This window comes from Cyprinus carpio, chromosome B2 (assembly GCF_018340385.1).
Source record: "Cyprinus carpio isolate SPL01 chromosome B2, ASM1834038v1, whole genome shotgun sequence".
In the NCBI taxonomy this organism is placed as follows: Eukaryota; Metazoa; Chordata; class Actinopteri; order Cypriniformes; family Cyprinidae; genus Cyprinus; species Cyprinus carpio.
The window spans coordinates 15,563,642-15,583,765 of record NC_056598.1 but is presented as its reverse complement, the minus strand read 5'-3'; the positions used below and the strand labels follow the sequence as shown (position 1 = coordinate 15,583,765).

Below are 20,124 nucleotides of genomic sequence, written 5' to 3'. Positions count from 1 at the left end.
ATAAGTCTCAACCACCCTTGTGGGATGATGCAGTGATGATGCGGGTATTAACACGGATGCTGGCCGCCGACTGCAGTGGGATTTAATAAGAACCTTATGAATGTTCTGCGTATTCTGGCATGATGTATTTAGCGGATATTGTTATCAGTAATACTTTTTTCTTTTAATGTTATATATGAGGCATATATTTGGGGATGTATTTGCGTGTGTTGTCTGATGTTCGACGTTAAGTCTGTGTATTGCATGTCGAATAGGCCTGGTGGCCATCATGGTTAAACTGTTATGATTTTGATGTTTTATAGGTTACAGGGATGGAAGGCTGCATTTGATGCATTGGATGTGCAGACATTCTGAATGCACTGCTCCTGGCTGTGTGCTTTGTCCGTCAGAACACAGGCTTCCAGTATGGCTCACTGGATAAGGAAACATTCAGCATTAACCAGGATGACATTCATATCTAAATAGGCCTTAAGTAAGGCTTTTGATTAAATACACCTGTTGGAATATGATTTGTCTGGCCTGCGGTGCATAGACTATCAAGTGATGATGTACATCCTAAATCTATGATTCAGATTTTCATCAGGCCCAGATGAATCTCTCTTTGCACTTTAGGCTCTCGCTGTACGTGTTCACAGTGGACCTTGATTTAATGTATTTCAATTAAGGCACGCGGTGAATGCCAAGAGCGAAGCCACATATCCTTCAACAAATGTAAAACTGCCTGTTTATTACTATTCTAGTGTTGTTTTAATTTGGGTTGAAAATACATTAATGTTATATTCATATAGTACACTCTTCAATTCAATTCAAATTTATTTGTATAGCGCTTGTCACGATACAAATCCTTGCAAAGCAGAAAATTAAGTTTCTACAATATATTTAGTAGTAGCTTGTCAGTGGTGACTATGTCAAATTGATGTACATATGGCAGAAATGTAGAGTACAATTCAGTTAATGACGTGATCAAACAGACGATGAACACTATTAACAGCAATGATTGTATGTTGCAATCAGACTTGTAGCAAAATTTGGTAGTTCTGTATGTTGTTTCAGGCTTGGCATCATCTGAGGTCCTCTGAGGGGTTTGCATCATCTCTTCTCCGGTGTTCGGTCATCTCTTGTCTTTGTAAGGGCTGCATCCAGACTGAAACTTATGTAATTCCTAGTTACCTGTGTCAGAAACAGAGAAAAAAATACAGACATAATTAGCGTAGCTGCTGTTCTCACCAGGCAATAATGATTTGTTCAACCCAAGCTAAGGAATAATAATGTGCATTTGATCAGATATAACTGCAGTACAAGATTATGAGATACATTATTTGAATGCTTGGCCAAAGAGATGTGTCTTTAATCTAGATTTAAACAGAGAGTGTGTCTGAACCCTGAACGTTATCAGGAAGGCTATTCCAGAGTTTGGGAGCCAAAAGCTCTACCTGCTTTAGTGGACTTTGCTTTCCTAGGTACTACCAAAAGTCCAGAGTTTTGTGACCTTAGGGAGCATGATGGATTGTAGCGTGGTAGAAGACCAGTTAGGTACGCAGGAGCTAAACCATTAAGGGCCTTGTAGGTAAGTAATAATATTTTGTTACTGATACAGATGCAGAGACTGTAAAATTGGGGTAATATGATCATATTTTCTTGACCTGGTAAGGACTCTAGGTTAGGACTACCTGCAGCTTGTTTATTGGAGATGCAGGACAACCACCTAGCAGTGCATTACAATAGTCTAGTCTAGAGTCATCTGGGTGTTATATTAGACAGCAACTTGTCTTTTAAAAATCATATTTCCCATGTTACAAAAACAGCATTCTTCCATCTTAGAAACATTGCCAAGCTACGAAACGTTACCTGTTTGTGATGCAGAAATGCTAGTTCATGCGTCCTTACCAGGTGAAGAAAATATTATCATATTACCCTAATTTTACCGTCTCCAGATCTACAGCCAATTAAACACAGTATCAGTTACAAAATATTATTACTTACAAGGCCCCTAATGGGTTAGCTCCTGCGTATAACTAGTCTTTTACCCTGCTACAATCCATCACGCTACCTAAAAAAAGCGCTACAAATAAACTTGAATTGAATTGAATCTCTGTTTGCATTGGCAAACTTTCTTTTTACCAACTAGTCTGCCTACCACTATCAAGTGGAGTAAAATTTGTGAAATTTCAAAACAAAATAGATAATTTGACAATGTGAACAAATCAATTAAAGATCATCCTTTTTATTTTATTTTTTATTTGATGTTTTTCAGTTGTGTAATGATAAAATCAGTTGAAAATATGTTGAAATGTGAATTCTACTGTTGTTTTGTTTTTAACCTGTGCATTGTGGCTTTTGACAGTGTATTTCTGCACTATAAAGAATACAGAGTTTCAAGCTCCTGCAAGGTTATCATGACGTGGTATTGTAAAAATATCACGTCAGCTACCTCAACTACCATATGATACTGGAATTCTGAAACTTCTGTTAGAATGCTTATAACAAATAAAATATTTGCATGAATTTTAAAAGAGCGTACTGTTTAAATACTGAAACTGGGTAACTTAAATACAGAATACATTTTTGTTGTCTCACTGTCAACAAATATGATCAGATTTATTGGAGTTCTTATGGGCTACTAATGCTTTACTAATGTGTAATATATACTACATAAAGAGTGATTTGTAAGCTATTCACCATAAACTCATTCAAGGAACTGAAAAGTCTTTTATGCTGCCTATTATCAGTTTCCTTAAACTGTTTTCTTTTCATTTGCATAACAACACCTACCTCATTGTCTACATAAATTATATATTTACATTTATTTTGTGAATTAAAATTATTCATATTTTTTCATTACCATTTGCACAGAAGCTACATTTGAAGTTTTGTGTATATATTTTAGTGCTGTAAAATTTTTATGAAATAACCATAATTATGTAGATTTATATATATATATATGAAATATATAATATATTTACATATACAAATACACACTCATACATATATATTTAAGAAATACATGTATGTGTGTATTTATATATACATATAAATATACACAGTACATACACATATTGTGTAAACAAACTTTAATTTTGGACGTGATTAATCCATTTGAAAACACTAATGTATTTTAAAAAGGTGCATAGATTGTGTAATGCTGCACAGAGGCAGCATACATTTATGCAGGAATTACCGCTGCAGATATAATGTTATGAAATTAACATTTTGTATTGAAAACTATAAATATAGAAACATGAAATTAGTGAATATATGAAACTGTAAATCATTAATGTCATGACAACTGCCAAGCTGAAGGCTAATGTTTTACTTCCTTTACAGAGATGCAAAGCCTCTGGTGGGTCAGACCTGCTTTTATGCAGCATCACATCTTTATACAGAATCTGAAGATACAAGTCACTGGAAGTTCCGATAGGCCTAATATTAGTATATTGAAAATGAATTTACAGTGGAAAAAAAATTATTTGGACTGGCCTGTATGTCATGTTCTGTTGCAAATCAATTAGCACAGGAGGTGCGCCCGCTGTTAAATGGGTATTTATTTGGTTTGGTGGTCTCCCAGCTAGGTCAGGCTATCATCTGGTCAGGCTAAAATAAACCAGCCTCAGACTCCACATGTATTGTTCAAAGCAATTAAAAGTGCATTCTGAAATCCAGCATCTTGTTCATCAATAACAGTTCACATAACTATACCAGTACATAGACTGTGCTCTGATTTCATGACCATCCCAGCATCTCAGTGTCCATACTCTCCACCCTATCTGCCAGAAATAGTATTAAAAATGACTACTATCACATAGAATTTAGGATGGGTAGTATACACATTGGGACGGAGGCCATAAGACAGACTGGTTCAGATCAGATCTGTCTTCAGTAAAAGACGTCAAATGGACTCGTGCACTGTTGTGTGTCAGAGAGTGAGCGCGCCTCACGCGCTTGCACAGAGTCGGGCAAAATGGCGGACAAAACGCCAGGTGGGGCGCAGAAAGCCAACTCTAAGGTATTTTTTTACTTCTCTACTTTATATCAGTATATTAAAACCAATCTTTCTTGTTTACGATAACAAGAGCGGAATAATATTGAGTTTGATTCAGTAGTGTGTCGCTTTGTGATACGAGAAAGGTCTATTGAGCTGCTCGGTTGTGATGCTAACTCGCTAGCAGTGCAGTTCACGTTAGATAGACAACCGGCGGCTGCACAGATTTTGTTTCTGTAATACACATGAGCAGACTAAAATCTGTTGGCCATATATGCTGCATTTGATCTTATTATATTATGTTTGTTTACACCCTTGACAGCACCACAGAACTTGCTTTTGTTTATTGTTTGCTGGCATGGCTAACACGAACGTAGTCTACAAACATCACTGTATTACACTGATTTCTGGATTTTATGCTCCCATAGAGAGGAGATGGGTTTGTTTATTAGCGTTGTTAGTGACTTAATTGCGCGTTTGTGTGTGCTAACATGATCACACTCTCTGGTAGTAACGTTACTAGCCACGTGAACGTGTAAACAGAAATGGAAACACAGCAGAAGTGTATAGTTTATGTAATTCTGGTAGTTCTGGTGTTATATTAGCCAGTCCAGCTCATCTGTCCTGATGTACTTGGTGATAATATCCTGCAAAGTGCACCTCTTTATTCATGGAAAACAGTTACTTCTTTAATTCAGAGAACCTAAACAAACCATTACCAAATATGGATGCATTCATTATTTTTTCCTTCCTACTCTTTTTCCATTTTGTGCGTTTTGGACTGTATATAAATGCATTAATATCTATATTTTTTCTCTGTTATAAGAGGAAAGTTATGGATCAACTCTGATTTGTGTAATTATTTTCATGCAGGCTTTATTGGAAAGTAAGTTAAAGGCCTTCAGTATCGGCAAGATGGCAGTTGCAAAAAGAACACTAAGCAAGAAAGAGCAAGATGAACTCAAGAAGAAGGTAAGCAGATGAGGTCTAAAGACTGGAATTCATGGGAATATAAAATGTTTTGCCCTTTTTTTTTTTTTTTTTAGAACACATTGTTTTCATTTTGTCATATGTCTACTAGCTTGATGATACAAGTGTAACATTATTCCACTACAATAAATATGTGACACGATCTGTGATTTTCACACAGGAGGATGAAAGGGCAGCAGCGGAGATCTATGAGGAATTTCTCGCTGCTTTTGAGGGAGGTGAAGGAAAGGTGAAGACCTTTGTACGTGGTGGGATTGCTAATGCTACTAAAGGTAGGATTGTTATGTGAATGTTACAGGTTGATCTTTTTATCTGAGATTCCACCATACAACAAAACCAAAGGCTGTAAATGCATAAATCGGTATGATTTTTTAAAATGTTTTTAATCATTTGCTTATGCTCACCCAGGCTTCATTTATTTAATCCAAAATACAGTAGTAACTGTAACTGCGATGGTAAAGCTGAATTTTCAGCTGCCTTCAGTGTCACATGATCCATCAGAAATCATTTGCTGCTCAAGAAAAATCTCTTATCAGTGTTTAAAACAGTTGTGCTGCGTAATATTTTTGTGGAAATGTGACACTTTTTTCCCGCTCAGGATTCTTTGATGAATAGAACGTTCAAAAGAGCAGTATTTATTTGAATTGGAAATGTTCTTGTTTTCGTTTTGTAACATTACACTTCTTTACCGCCACTTTTCATCAGTTTTAATGCATCTTTGCTGAATAAAAGTGTAATGAGTGAATTTCACAGGGATTAAAGTTCTCCGTCGTTACGACGGATTTCCGTTAATTGTAGCGAGTCATCGACGGATTTCCGTCAATTACACTGTTCCGCCTGTCCTTAATGTTTTAAATTCACTTTTCATAATTTTAATGCTGTATATATAGGCTTACACTTCTCAAATAGTGTAATAAATGTCTTAATTTAAGTTTAAATAGGTCTTAAATTAAGGAAAGACAAAGTGTATTCAGCCTGCTGAGGAGGATGTGATCAAAGCCTGGAGTGGAGCGAATGCACGTTCCTCTCTTCACTATAAGCGTTTTGTTATCACTCCGGTATGGATCCACTCCGGGTTTTGGTTTAGTTTTGAAGAAGTACATGTCAGGCTACGGCTGAGGTATAATTACATTTAAGATAGCATGGACACACTTATAATGCAGGAAGGCTCCGATGTTTCGGAGATTGATAAAAGTGTAAAAAATAAATGGAGATGGGCTTGGCTTAGCGAAATTGGGAAGAATGGCAAGCCTTTTAGTTCGTGGGCTAAAAAAATCAAACAACCAGGTACGTGTCTTTGCACAGTATGCCACAGGAAATTTCAATATGGCAATAATGGCAAAAAAGTGCTAGCTCGCCATCAATCAGAAGCTAGTCACAATGCTGCCGTTCGTGCTCTACAGTACACATGCTCCCTGCCTGGTGCGACAAGTACCACAACGGAGATTCATGCGTCTATGGCCGACCGTGTGTGCGATGTAAAAGTGCGCATATGTTCTTTCATAGCGGAGCATGACCTGTCGTTCACAGTCTCACAACCGCTAGTTAATTTAATGCAATCAGTTGTCAAAGACAAGAGTGCACTTTCAAGATTGTCTATGTCTAATGCACATGCCTCCTACTTGTGCACACATGGCATTTCTGCTTATTGGAAATCCAAATTGTCATCTAAGCTGAAAACGAAGATGTTTTCTTTAAATGTTGATGAGGCAACAGATGGAAACATGGACAGGATTCTGAATGTTCTTGTTCGGTACTATGATGAAGATGTGGGAAAAGTGGCAACCCAGCATCTAGCCTCGAGGAAACTGAATATTGCAGATGCCTTAACAATCACAAACACATTGAAAGATATTCTCCAGTCATATAGCCTGAACTGGAATCAGGTTGTTGGTATACTGTTGGATAACTGCAGTGTGATGAGAGGGAAAAAGTCTGGAGTAGAGACACTAGTCAGAAGAGAAAATCCATCACTGCTGGATGTCAGCGGAGACACTGTCCATATGGTCTCGAATGCAGCCAAGGCCCTTTTAAATCCTTTCCAGGGATTTGTGGAACAATTTTGCTCTGATGTATACTATGACATTGAAAAATCACCCAAACAGAAAGAAGTTTTTTCTGAGTTTCAGTCCTTACTTCATTTGGAGAATAAGAGCCTAATACGTCCCATCAGCAGCAGGTTCCTGCAAATGTTGGATGTGTGCAACAGAATACGGGAGCTTATGGATCCATTGACTGTGCACTTCTACAGCGTCCTGTCTTCTCATGATCAACACAAACACAGGTACTTCTATTTTTGTATCATCTAATTTCTGTACTAGTAGGCCTTTTTTTGGATTTTTAATGAAACACACACACATTTTTTTGTTTGTTATTAATAATATTTAAAGATGCAGACATCTAGTGGATTTTTTTTACATAACAAATCTAAACCAAGGGGTGGAGATGGCTCAGTGATCAATCAGGTTATATAAAGTTATAGATATAGTTACTCAAAGGGTTAAAATGTTAGAACAATGAAGCTCGGCTTCATTCCAGATGCAATCAAATTATTAAATAACCTTTATATAAAGAAAAGGAAGTGCCTTGACCTGTAAACACAAAAAGTATGTCATGACTGTTGAAGTATTGGCAATTAGAAATAGCATTGTTGATTTTTTCTTCTCCTTAATCGTTATGTGTATATGTTATTTTGTGATGCAGATGGCTCCTGAACCAGCTTCTTGATAAGCATGCAGTTACATCTGATGAGAAGGCCAGGATAATTTGTCTGCAACAGCAAATGGCAAAATCTGCAAGGATCGGAAGTGATGTCAACAAAAAACGAAAGACACGCATCTGTATGCTTTTTTCAGAGTTCGACAAGCTCACAACCATTATTGATTTGTATCGAGGTATGTTCACTTTTTATTCACTTTAAGTGTTAAGAAAAGTACAGAGATTTCTTATTTATTGAAATCCCTTTATTGTTATATTTATTATATGCTTATTTTTCTTGGAATGCTGGAATGGAATCTGAGTTAACCATAAATACAGTTTTTAGATCACTGTTAATCAGATCACTTTGGTTAATACTACTAATACTAATACTACTACTAATAAACTATTTATACAGCACTTTGTAAGTTATAGACTTATTAAACCAGAATTAAAACATTTCAGGACTGATGTAAATAAAACTAGACAATTAAATAATACAGATGAAAATAAACAACAACAAATCTAAAAAATAATATTAAAGGGTTGTAATATTCCAAGAAGAGTATGTTACATTACTATGAATGTGATTATTAATCAATGAATAAAATATTCAGACCCATTTCTAATCTGGTTCTATTGTGATTTTCAGGTGTACTTCCAACTTTTCAGGTGTTCCTGAAGAAGTTGCAACATGAAAAGCCCATGATTCATGTGCTGCATGCTGAAATGCTGCTACTGGTTAGGGAACTTCTCTCCAAATTTATGAAGCCTGAAACTATTCCTTTGAGTGCAAAGGGCTTGTTGAAGCTTAATGTTCACCAGAGAGACCTGCAGTACACTGACAAAAGGTTGTCTGTGGGGAGATTCAGCTTCTTTGCCTTAAACAAGGCTAGAGTAGAAAAGAAGCCCTGGGTGCAGAAGGTCTACAGCTCTCTCAGAGAAGGCTACATAAAGGCAGCAACATTCCTCCTGAAAAACCTGCCCCTCAACAACAACATCATCACCTCTTTATCTGCGCTGACACCATCATTGATTCTCCATGAATCAGTCCAAGGTGCATTCAACACCTTGGCCAAGGCCTTGCCAAATGCTGTGAAGTCAGAGGAGTTGGGTCAACTGGATGAAGAGGTTCGAGCCTACCAGATTAATACAGATCTAGGGACACAGGCCAAATGCTTTGAGGAGAACAATGCACGAATCGATGTTGACTGGTGGAGTAAGATTTTCGCCATGAAGATGCCAGAAGGAGGAATGAGGTTCCCCATCTTAGGGAAGTTGGTAAAGGCTCTTCTGTCATTGTTCACTGGCCCTCTTGTCGAAGGATCATTTAACATGATGGATGATATAATTGAGAAAGACAGGGTTAGGCTGAACATTGAGACTTATGAAGGCTTAGCCATTCTCAAGTCCCACATGAAGGTAATGGGCAAAACTGCATCTAAAATGCAAATTACCCCTGCATTAAGGAGATTTTGCCTGTCTTCTTATGAGACATACCAAAATCATCTGAAGAAAAAGAAGGTGAACCTTGACAAGCAAAAGGAAAGGAAACTGAGGGAAGCTGTGAAGGTCCTCTCAGCAGTTAGGGTTAGAAAAGTAAAGAAAGGTTCCACCTCTTCTGTTTGTGCTAAAGCCCCCACCTCTTCCACCCTTGGAGTTAAACGAAAAGCTGCTGCTACAGCCTCCACCCCTGCAGTTAAAGGCACTGCTGCTGCTACAGCCTCCACCTCTTCCGCCCTTGGAGTTAAACAAAAAGCTGCTGCTACAGCCTCCACCCCTGCAGTTAAAGGCGCTGCTGCTACAGTCTCCACCTCCTCCACTGCTGGAGTTAAAGGTAAAGCTGTTGCTACAGCCTCTTTCTCCTCCACCCCTGCAGTTAAAGGCAAAACTGCTGCTACAGTCTCCACCTCCTCCACTGTTGGAGTTAAAGGTAAAGCTGTTGCTACAGCCTCTTTCTCCTCCACCCCTGCAGTTAAAGGCAAAACTGCTGCTACAGCCTCCACCTCCTCCACTGTTGGAGTTAAAGGTAAAGCTGTTGCTACAGCCTCTTTCTCCTCCACCCCTGCAGTTAAAGGCAAAACTGCTGCTACAGTCTCCACCTCCTCCACTGCTGGAGTTAAAGGTAAAGCTGTTGCTACAGCCTCTTTCTCCTCCACCCCTGGAGTTAAAGGCAAAACTGCTGCTACAGCCTCCACCCCCTCCACCTCTCCTGGAGCCACTCCTCCACATGTAGCTAGTCAAACACTAAAACGGGTGTCAGGTGTAGCCAAGCTTCAGGAATATGGTTTCACAGCCAAAAAGCAGAAAAAGTGAAAAGCACTCTAGAGACATTTGCACAAGAAAAGCACTTTTTGGAATTTAATGGTGGTGCAGTTACTTTTTTTCCTGTTAATTATTAATAGTTTCACAAAACATTGTTTGTTGTTATAAGAAACATAAAACATGCACTGAAAATGCACTTTTTGAAAAAGCACTTTTTGGAATTTAATGGTGATGCTATTACTTTTTTTTTTTTCCTGTTCATTATTAAGAGTTTCACAAAACATTGTTTGGTGTTATAAGATAAATAAAAACATGCACTGAAAAGATGTGTGGTAGATGGTTGATTATTTGTCAAGGTATATTTTTTTTCAAAGATTACAAATAGCTTTTAAAATATGCAAACTGGCAATATTAAAGCGGTTTAATCTCCCCTTAAAACGCTATTGGTCTCGACTATTTAAATAAAGTGTTTGTTAAAGGAATATGGCTTGGCCTGAAAAATGTTCAGTCAGAAGATTTTTTTTCACTTTAATCCCTGATTTCACCAAATAAACCGACTTACTGACTTCAAGCTTTTGAATAATAGATTAATGTTTCTTTGACTTTTCTTTTAAATTATGCAGATATTTTTATTCTACAATTCTCCTAATTGTCTCTGCTTTGATTCTTTATCACGTGTCTGTTACAGAGGAAGCGGCAGCTGATGACAAAAAAGGAAAGCTCTACAAACCGAAATCAAGGATTATGGAGTCTAAAAGTTTTTTACCTTTGGAAACTCCACCCCAGTTTTTATCAGTAGATAAACGCAATGTGAGTCTTTTGTCATTTATTTATTTATATCTGATCTTATTTTAATGCATCTATTTGGTCATATAACCCATTATTTTTCTATTATATTGGCTAGGCATCGAAGAAGGGAGACAAAGAAAAGAAAAAGAGCAACCTTGAACTCTTCAAAGAAGAACTAAAACAGTAGATGTTCTTTAAATTCTTATTCAGGAAATGACAGCACCTTTAAAATGATCATTTCAAGGGTAACCCTCTGTTGTTTTTGTAGGATTCAGGAGGAGCGTGATGAACGGCACCGGTTGAAGGGCCGAGTCAGTCGTTTTGAGCCTCTTCCCACAATGGAAGGAAGGCGATCCTGTAAGTTCTTTATTCATGGTTTTATTGTTTTGTTTTTTTCTCACCAAAACAGTCAGCTTCCCCCTACGTTCGCTCATGGACCCAGTGAAGTTTGTGCCCCTCCCACATGTCTTGGCCACTGCTACAATTCAGCAGCCTATACGCTTTTTAAATTCAGGAAACAAAATTCACACTGCTTTTCTTCTGCTTTTAGCGGATGGTTCTTCACGAAGAAACCGTCCGTCCAGTGGTAATTTTGTTTTATATACTGTGTAATGCAATGACCATTTTGCTGTTTATGTATCCCATCATGGAAGAAGCGATGGTAAAACGTCAGTTGTTATTCAGAGCTATTATTTTGCTTTTCAGTCTTGGATGATTCTGCTCCTGGCTCACACGATGTTGGTGATCCGACCACTACAAATCTCTATTTGGGGAACATAAATCCTCAGGTAATGGGTCTTTCTTTTTTCTGGATAATTGTTGTTGGTTTCCCATGCTAAAACATACTCTCCCACGCTCCAGATGAATGAGGAGATGCTCTGTCAGGAATTCGGTCGCTATGGTCCATTAGCCAGTGTGAAAATTATGTGGCCCAGGACGGATGAGGAAAGGGCCAGAGAAAGGAACTGTGGTTTTGTAGCCTTCATGACGAGGAGAGATGCTGAACGTGCACTTAAACATTTAAATGGTAAATATATTTCTTGTTCATGTTGATGTAATGCAATATATCAAACAATATTCTGCATACTTTTTATCATAAGTTATTATTTTTTGGCGATAGGTGTCAGAAATATAAATTCTGTGCCTATACTACACCTATATTACAATTTTTCATATTCATGTTTATTAACTTCTTTGTTTGTGAAAAATACAATAATAAGATTACAGAATCAAGTAGTTGCTGTCTTTTTTCATATTAATTTTAAGGGATCGTTTTTTTTTTCTTTTCAATTTTAACAAATATTAAATATAAATTTAATTTTACTGTCTTTAAATAGTGTGATATTATGTAGGCCTATATCAGCTTTATTTTGCCCATTGGCCATCCTGCTCTCATAGATATTATAAAAAACATTGCTTTCCCTCATAAAACCATTGAAGAATTTGCCAAATGCTGTCAATTTCAGGCAAAATGATAATGAATTTTGAAATGAAATTGGGATGGGGCAAAGGTGTACCAATTCCTCCTCACCCCATATACATTCCACCTTCAATGATGGAGCACACCCTCCCGCCTCCACCCTCTGGACTGCCCTTCAATGCCCAGCCCAAAGAGAGGCTGAAGAACCCCAACGCTCCTATGCCTCCCCCTCCAAAGTGCAAAGAGGAGTTTGAGAAGGTAACTTGGCATACGTGGGACAAAAAGATTTTGGTTAGCATGGTCATAAAAGTAGTTAGGAGAAATGAATTGTTTATATAAAAGTATTTTGCTTGTGTGAAAGAGGTGCAGACCTTTTTTTTTGGCTTGATCTTCTTTGTGAAAAATATTTTGCCCATAGAATCATGCAAATTTACTAAATTATCAATTAGCATTTTTTGTAAATAAAATCAATCAATCATGTAAATTACAAGTGTACCATGCTGATTGTACCGGTAAGTCTTTTGAAGTGTAGATTATTCATTGCACAAGACATTTTATGGGTTTTGGCTGGAAGTTAGGATGAAACTGTACACATTTGTTATTGTCTGTTTGAAGAAATGTAAAGAGATTTTTAAAAATATATATATTATGGATGCAGATGATGTATGATTTCACTGCACTTTCTCTAAGGAATGTGTTCAGTCAAGTTTTAAAACTGACAAAGTAGAACACATTTGTTGTTGTTGGAGTATATGTTGCATTTAGTGTTATGCCTGTTTCTTTTTTAACAATACTCACATATATTCTATGTTTATTATCTGATGTGACTTCATATCCAGACTCTGTCGCAAGCCATAGTCAAAGTGGTTATCCCAACAGAAAGGTACATGTTTTTCTTTTTTCCAAATTCTTATGAAATGTAGAGAACTTATCCCATCTCTGTAGTTTGAAAGATTGGCCATATCCATGCTACCAGAGGCTGGTTTGAGTGAGCAATAGTTGAGGCCTTGCATGAAAATAAGGAGAAGCAACTAACAAAACAAGGCACTCACATGCATTGCATTTCCCTATAAAGGTTTTGCATCATACCGGTCAGATAGGTGAAGTTCTTATTAGTAGAGAGAGGTCTGTGATTTTTTTTTATATTGTTTTTGTTGACATGCACTGCTACCATTCAAATGTTTGGGGTCAGTAAGATTTTTAAAGACATAATACATTTATACAGCAAGTATTCATTAAATTGATCAAAAATGACAGTAAAGGCAAGATGCAAAGATTTCTGTTTCAAATGTTTTTTTTCAAAGAATTCTGAAGACAGTATATCAGAGTTTGCACAAAAATAAGCATGTCAGCTGTTTTCAGCATCTATAATAAGAGTTTTTTTTTTTTTGAGCACCAAATCAAAAAAATAAAAAAATTAAACAAACAACATGCAACACAGAATACATAAGTAATGGCTGCTAAAAAATTCAATTTTGCCACCACCGGTATATATTACATTTCAAAATATATTAAAACAGGAAATGAGATTTTAAATTGTAGTGATATTTCACTATATAACTGATTTTACTGCATCTTTAATCAAATTCAGCCTTGGAGCATGAGAGGCTTCTTTTAAAAACATCTTACCAGCCCCCAACTTCAGGCAGTAGTGTACATTATGATTTAATTCTGTCTGGTGTTTGTAGGTCCTCCTTTTAATTTGGACAGAATAGAATTATCAGATATCAGTGTTACAGCAGCATGCTTGACAGGTCGTTCCACTAGTTTGGGTGTTTTTGAGAGAATTGTTCAGATTTGCATCAGATGTGATTCATGACACTACTAATTTAGCAACTAAAACACTACACAACACCACAAACATTCACGTAGTGTAAGTTTTACAAAACCATCCCTCTGGCTATTGCTCACTTCAACTGCCCCAGTAGCATGGCACAAAAGCGACACCCAATCCCCATAGTCTCAGTGACCTTTGACATTGGCCTTGGTGAGCAGCACAAGTTGAACTGTCTGCAGCAGCGAGGGACCAGAAAAGCGTCACAGGATGGATTGGGGAAAGTATACAGAGTGATTGCCTGACATTGGTATGATCGGCTCCAATACTTGTGACTTGTGTTTCAGTACATTTGAAAAACATCATCTGTTGATTTTATCGGCCACTTCACGAGCCAGTCAGGAAGCCAATTGTTGTCCTTATCCCTTACCTGACTCTAGAAGTGCTTACATGATTTTGTCCCTCTCCATCCACACATTACTATTGTCAAAAAGCAAGAAAGATCACTATCACTCTGCCTCACATCTAGTATTTCAGTAGCACGTCTAATAAGTTAGAAGGGCAGAATGCTATGGCTGAGACTCAGATGTAGATTGTGGATTTAAATGTTTTGATTGTTACAGCTGTCAGACTGCCAGTCAGTTTTAAATCTTAAAAGCTCAAACATGTTTATTGACTCATGGCTAGTAAGTGCAAGGATGTTGCATTTCATCAGATGTCATATTGTAGAAGTAGCAGTTGTTTAGGTGTGGCTGGTGATGGCGCTGAATCTGTTTTGCTTTAACTGTGTTTTTCTCGTAGGAATTTGCTCTCTCTCATCCATCGAATGATCGAGTTTGTGGTGCGTGAGGGTCCGATGTTTGAAGCCATGATCATGAACAGAGAGATCAACAATCCGCTCTACAGGTGAGCACATTTTAATCACTTTCTTTTGACACCAAGCCTTTAAAGTCGGTATGACAAAAAATTCACCAAATCTGTTTTCAAAATGCATGTTTAAAAATAATTCCTTAATCATTTAGTCATCTTAAACCCGCCCCTTTCAACTGCAATTTCACATTCAGATCTGCCTCTATCCCATCAACAAACACTGGATAGAACCAAGTCCCATTTTTTCCAACAATGTTTCACTAAAAAGTATGTCACAATATAAAAGATAAGATCTGTCACTTCCATTCGTCACAACTTTAAAGGGTTAGTTCACCCAAAAATGAAAATTAGCCCGTGATTTACTCACCGTCAAGGCATACTAGATGTATATGACTTTCTTCTTTCAAACAAATCCAATCTGAGTTATATTAAAAATGTCCTGGCTCTTCCAAGGTTTATAATGGCGCTGGATGCTATTGTTTAACAGTCCAAAATAAGTCCAATAAAGCGCATCCATCCATAATAAAAAGTGCCTCACGTGGCTCCGGTGGGTGAATAAAGGCCCCCTTCAGCGAATCGATGCATTTTTGTATTTAAGATGTTATAAGCTTCTGCTAACTGTTGTATGCACATTCATTAGAGAGTGCCTTTCTGGCGGATGACGTAGGACTGCGGCGTAGCGTGATTAGTGACAAACGTGGAGGAGAGAGCAAAATAAAACACGAATGAATGAATTAGAAGTACAAACAAAGATTTGTAAAGAAAAATTATGTAAGCCAAGAAGAGACTGGTTTTCCTTTGCTAAAGTAAGGAAACTTTGCTTCCTTTGCTCCTGTAAACAGACGTTGGTTCTTGCGAGACTAGCATGTTCTCACTGGAGCTACAACGAGTGTTATCACTAGGTTGGAGATGTGCTAGTGTTCCCAGGGCAGATGAGCTTAGAGTTGCTACAATCATCCGGGTTCAAATCGTGTTCAAATTGATTTGATTTTGGTGCAATATTTACACTGAAGCTCGCAGCAGGCAGCTATGGTAAGAAGCAGGACATTTCCCAACCAGGCAGAGTGCTGTCAATCACAGCACAATCTTGCCCAGCTAACCAATCACATCACATCTCGTATTCCAGAAGGCAGGCCTTCATTTGATACAGGAACTATTCAAGCCCTTCATGCCAGACTGGGGAGAGAGATGTTGTAATAATGGAAAATATGTGGAAAAAATACACCCCAAAACAAAATCAAGACCTTATAAAAGAGCATAAAAGGACCCGTTTAATATATTTTTAATAATTTTTAATATAACTCCGATTGCATTCATGTGATTTTTAGAGTTTTTACTTGTATTCTGATAATGTCCTTAAATCAAACATTGTTTTTTGTTCAAATTCGACAGGTTTTTATTTGAAAATCAAAGTCCTGCTCATGTTTATTACCGGTGGAAGTTATACACCATATTACAGGTTAGTCTTGTTTATTTTTATTCTTTTGTCAGAAACATATTGAAATGTGTTCAGCTGTAAAATAAACAAAATATATCAACACTCACAGGGCGATTCTCCAACTAAATGGAAAACAGAAGACTTCAGAATATTTAAGAACGGATCTTTCTGGCGACCCCCACCTCTCAACCCATATTTACATGGCACTCCTGAAGAAGAAGAGCGTGATGATGATGATGATGATGAAACTATCAAGAAGGGCGCGTTGAAAGACGAGTATGTCTATCAATCAAAATCTGGAGTTTATGGAGAGATCCAATCCCTCCAGTATGGAGCTACTAGGCTTTTGGTTGTAGCCAATATTGTTGGTTATGTGAACTTAATATTCTCCTCTTCTGCAGCGAGAGGGATAAATTGGAGGAGTTACTCCGAGGTCTCACGCCAAGGAAGAGTGACATAGCTGACGCCATGTTTTTCTGCCTCTCGCATGCTGACGCAGCCGAAGAGATTGTGGAATGCATCGCCGAGTCTCTGTCCATACTTAAAACACCTCTGCCAAAGAAGGTCACTTCACAGAATTACGATTAACAAAATTTTCCATGTGTCTCATCACTTTTGTTTACGTTTGCTATTCTGCCCTCCCTCAGATTGCAAGGTTATATTTGGTGTCGGATGTGCTGTATAACTCCTCTGCAAAAGTTGCTAATGCCTCCTATTACAGAAAATTGTAAGTCTCAGAATTATTTTTGAGTGCACAATCAAGATATTAATTCTTGTTAGTCGGTTTATTCATTGTTTTGTTTTGATTCTTTTACAGCTTTGAAACAAAACTCTGCCAGGTATTTTCTGACCTAAATGCCACATATAAGACAATACAGGGCCATTTACAGTCCGAGAATTTCAAGGTGTGCCATTTTGCTCTTTTAACACACAATGGTTTTCTGTTTTAAAGATTGGAGTTGATGTTTTTCAATTTTGGTCCTCACAGCAACGAGTAATGTCCTGTTTCCGTGCGTGGGAAGACTGGGCAGTGTATCCCGATCCATTCCTGATTAAACTCCAGAACATCTTCCTGGGCCTCGTCAGTCTCGATCCTGAAAAGGAGACTGTAGACCTGTTGCCAGAGGTTAGCTTCATAGAGATTGACTGATTGAGTTATGATTCATAGATTTTCAATGGTCAGGTTTGAGTTGAGTCACAGTTCATCTAGATATGAACTGATAGACTGGATGTTTATTTCATTTTTACTTAGCAACCAGAAAGGTCGGAGGACATTGATGGTGCTTCTATTGTGGAGGAGGAGCTGGATGGTGCTCCTTTGGATGATGTTGACGGCATGCCCATAGATGGAGCGCCAATTGATGGTGCACCACTTGATGACCTGGATGGAATGCCCATCAAGGGAACAGATGATGATCTGGATGGCGTTCCTTGTAAGAATGCTGACAACATTGATTTTATTTTATTTAACTTTCATACACTTAGTTACCTACTTGGTAAACTTAACACATCACTCAAAAATCAGTAAGAATGTACTTTACAATTACAATTACAATTTCCAAATGTCATGGGTAAATTAGTTTTTCTGTGTCATTTGTTTTTTTCTTTTCTTTTTCAGTGGATCAAAAACCAGGCTTTAAGGTGGCCCCGTCAAAATGGGAGGAAGTGGATGGGACTGCTTTGGAGGCTCAAGGTTAGTCTAGATGACATTTATAACATTTTCTCCTGGGATATGCATCATAAAGTATTGAGAATTTTAAAATCAAACCATGATTTTTCTCTGGTTTTAGCTGTAACCACATCAAAATGGGAAATCTTTGATCTGCCAGATGAATCTGAGAAAAGCAAGACAAGGTAAGTTTTACTAGTTCTACTTGGTTTGTAAAACTCATGGAATTTGAATCATGGAATGGTCGTAGGAATGTCTTGCTAATTTCATAGTCAAAAATTAAAATAATTCAATCCCTAGAAATTGCTTGTGTGAGTGCACGCTCTATAAAACGATTTCTGAAATTTCTTATAGGTGGATGAAATTCATGTTTTAATCTCAGTCTCACGTTCTTGTTCTAGTGCAACACGGGAAACTGAGAGTAAAGACTCTCTCAAGAGCTCCAGCGCTGCAGACCAGCAGTCTTACAGTAATCCTGTTAGAGAAGAATACGATTTAAAGTCTGCTAAGTTTTCGGAGATGAGCGAAGAGAAACGTGCCAAACTACGAGAAATCGAGGTATACCGAAATGCTAAATGTACTAAACCTAATTCTTCACTACTTGAAAGCTGTTAAGAGATCCCAGTCATTTTTCTTTGTCTGTTGTAGCTTAAAGTCATGAAGTTTCAAGATGAGCTTGAATCTGGAAAACGACCCAAAAAATCTGGACCGAGTATTCAAGAACAAGTAGAGCTTTACCGGGACAAGTTACTACAGCGGGTTAGTATGATTTTTTTTTTTTTTTTTTTTTTTTTTTTTTTTTTGGTATTACTTTGTTACTATTTTATTGGAAACCACTATTTTTGAACATTTTACAGGAGAAGGAGAAAGAGACAGAGAAAGACAAAGAGAAAGAAAAAGAGAGAAAAGACAAAGAGAAATCTGATGTGTCCCACAAAGAGAAGGAGAAGGATGACTCCACACCGGGCAGAAAAGAAAAGTACGATACCTCAACATTACTTCAGGATTTAAGAAATGGAGACATTTTTGAATACGTTGTTCTTGTGTTTGTTTTTAATCAATTTTATTTCCTTCCCAGAAAACGGAGGCATAGTCCCTCCCCCAGTCCCACCCGAAGTAGCAGCAGTAGGCGCGGCAGGTCGCCCTCACCGCGATCAGAGCGCTCCGATAGATCCTATACAAAAGACAGCTCTCGATCGTCTTATAAAGACTCTCCAAGAGAAAGTAACCGCAAGTCATCTAAAAGGTAAACTAATAGTATCCTCTTTTAATCTTCATTGTCACAGCGTAAACTCAATGCTGTGGCTTCTCAGTACATGCATGGTTATGAACGCAATAAATTATGAAAGTAATAAACCATCTCATTTTTTAAAATTATTTCAGGTCTCCTTCACCCCCAAGAACACCTAAGAGGTCACGGAGGTCCAGATCGAGAACACCCAAAAAATCCTCAAAGAAATCCAGATCTCGGTCACGATCGCCTCACCGTTCTCACAAGAAATCCAAAAAAAGCAAACACTGAGACTTCTGGCTATTATGGGAAGATGCCTGGGTTGTCTTTTGTGCCTCAGATTTGTCCTGTAAATCAGTGTGAAGGACAGTCCCTCTTTCACCCCTCCTTTTGGCTCACTCACATTGGCACAGGAACAGTGTTCAAGGGTCATCTATAGAGTGTTTTATAATGTCATTTAGGAGCTTCCTTTGATGTTCAAAGTGTCCGAAAAGAAAATAACTGCAGTGGCTGGGGCAGTCCTCCATCAACATGAAAACTATTGTCTTATATTTTTTTTTTTTTTTTTTTTTTTTTTGGTCGTTGTTTTTAGATCCCTTGAAACTGACTTAAATTAAACTAGTGTAAGTTTCAGTTGTATAGATGTTTGCTTTTCAATAAAGACACAATTTATGTGACTCTTCTTTGAAATGGCTTAGTTTTTGTGAATACATCCCAAATAAAAATTTTAAACTACGTGTATTAAATAGCTGACTTATTTTAAGATATAGGCCAGGGGTTTTTAATCTTTTAAATGCCCTGGACCTGCAAATATGATCATTCTAAAATTAAATGCATTCAAAAATAAAATGTATACATTTGGAAAATTTTTAGTATTCATTATAGTACTGTACTACTAGATGGATTGTTTAAATTTGTTTGTTTTTGTGAATCCATTTTTCATTTTGTACAAAATTGTTATTTAGTTCAGTCGTATTTTTATGTTTTTACCCGTTTTTAAAC

The 20,124-nt window shown here is 37.4% G+C and overlaps 2 protein-coding genes across 5 annotated transcripts; both read left to right on the top strand.

Annotated features, from left to right (window-relative positions):
• The first annotated feature begins 3,873 nt into the window (after positions 1–3,873).
• LOC109051353 (U2 snRNP-associated SURP motif-containing protein-like) lies at positions 3,874–19,799 on the top strand. 4 transcript variants are annotated; one of them, XM_042718304.1, is made up of 26 exons: positions 3,874–4,003; positions 4,853–4,951; positions 5,130–5,241; positions 10,620–10,741; positions 10,836–10,903; positions 10,989–11,077; positions 11,271–11,306; positions 11,426–11,508; positions 11,582–11,747; positions 12,187–12,398; positions 12,980–13,023; positions 14,716–14,820; positions 16,177–16,243; positions 16,332–16,498; positions 16,624–16,786; positions 16,870–16,949; positions 17,040–17,127; positions 17,211–17,348; positions 17,475–17,655; positions 17,841–17,915; positions 18,013–18,076; positions 18,293–18,449; positions 18,540–18,650; positions 18,755–18,870; positions 18,970–19,137; positions 19,275–19,799. In XM_042718304.1, the coding sequence occupies exons 1-26, from the start codon at positions 3,959–3,961 to the stop codon at positions 19,411–19,413; spliced, it is 2,895 nt and encodes a 964-aa protein (XP_042574238.1). In that variant the 5' UTR covers positions 3,874–3,958; the 3' UTR covers positions 19,414–19,799. The 4 variants fall into 4 exon arrangements, with proteins under 4 accessions (XP_042574238.1, XP_042574237.1, XP_042574234.1 ...); XM_042718303.1 differs by having other exon boundaries at positions 18,749–18,870; XM_042718300.1 differs by having other exon boundaries at positions 18,749–19,137.
• On the top strand, positions 5,907–10,582 carry LOC122136196. Its single transcript, XM_042718305.1, has 3 exons — positions 5,907–7,253; positions 7,673–7,863; positions 8,319–10,582. The coding sequence occupies exons 1-3, from the start codon at positions 6,112–6,114 to the stop codon at positions 9,980–9,982; spliced, it is 2,997 nt and encodes a 998-aa protein (XP_042574239.1). The 5' UTR covers positions 5,907–6,111; the 3' UTR covers positions 9,983–10,582.
• Positions 19,800–20,124: the final 325 nt, after the last annotated feature.

Excerpts from the sequence above, each read along its gene's own strand:
- LOC109051353 (XM_042718300.1), top strand. The coding sequence starts at position 3,959 with ATGGCGGACAAAACGCCAGGTGGGGCGCAGAAAGCCAACTCTAAG. Across the intron at positions 13,024-14,715 it reads GTGGTTATCCCAACAGAAAG|GAATTTGCTCTCTCTCATCC; the intron begins GTACATGTTTTT and ends TTTTTCTCGTAG. Across the intron at positions 19,138-19,274 it reads AACCGCAAGTCATCTAAAAG|GTCTCCTTCACCCCCAAGAA; the intron begins GTAAACTAATAG and ends AAATTATTTCAG.
- LOC122136196 (XM_042718305.1), top strand. The coding sequence starts at position 6,112 with ATGGACACACTTATAATGCAGGAAGGCTCCGATGTTTCGGAGATTGAT. Across the intron at positions 7,254-7,672 it reads CATGATCAACACAAACACAG|ATGGCTCCTGAACCAGCTTC; the intron begins GTACTTCTATTT and ends TTTGTGATGCAG. Across the intron at positions 7,864-8,318 it reads CATTATTGATTTGTATCGAG|GTGTACTTCCAACTTTTCAG; the intron begins GTATGTTCACTT and ends TGTGATTTTCAG.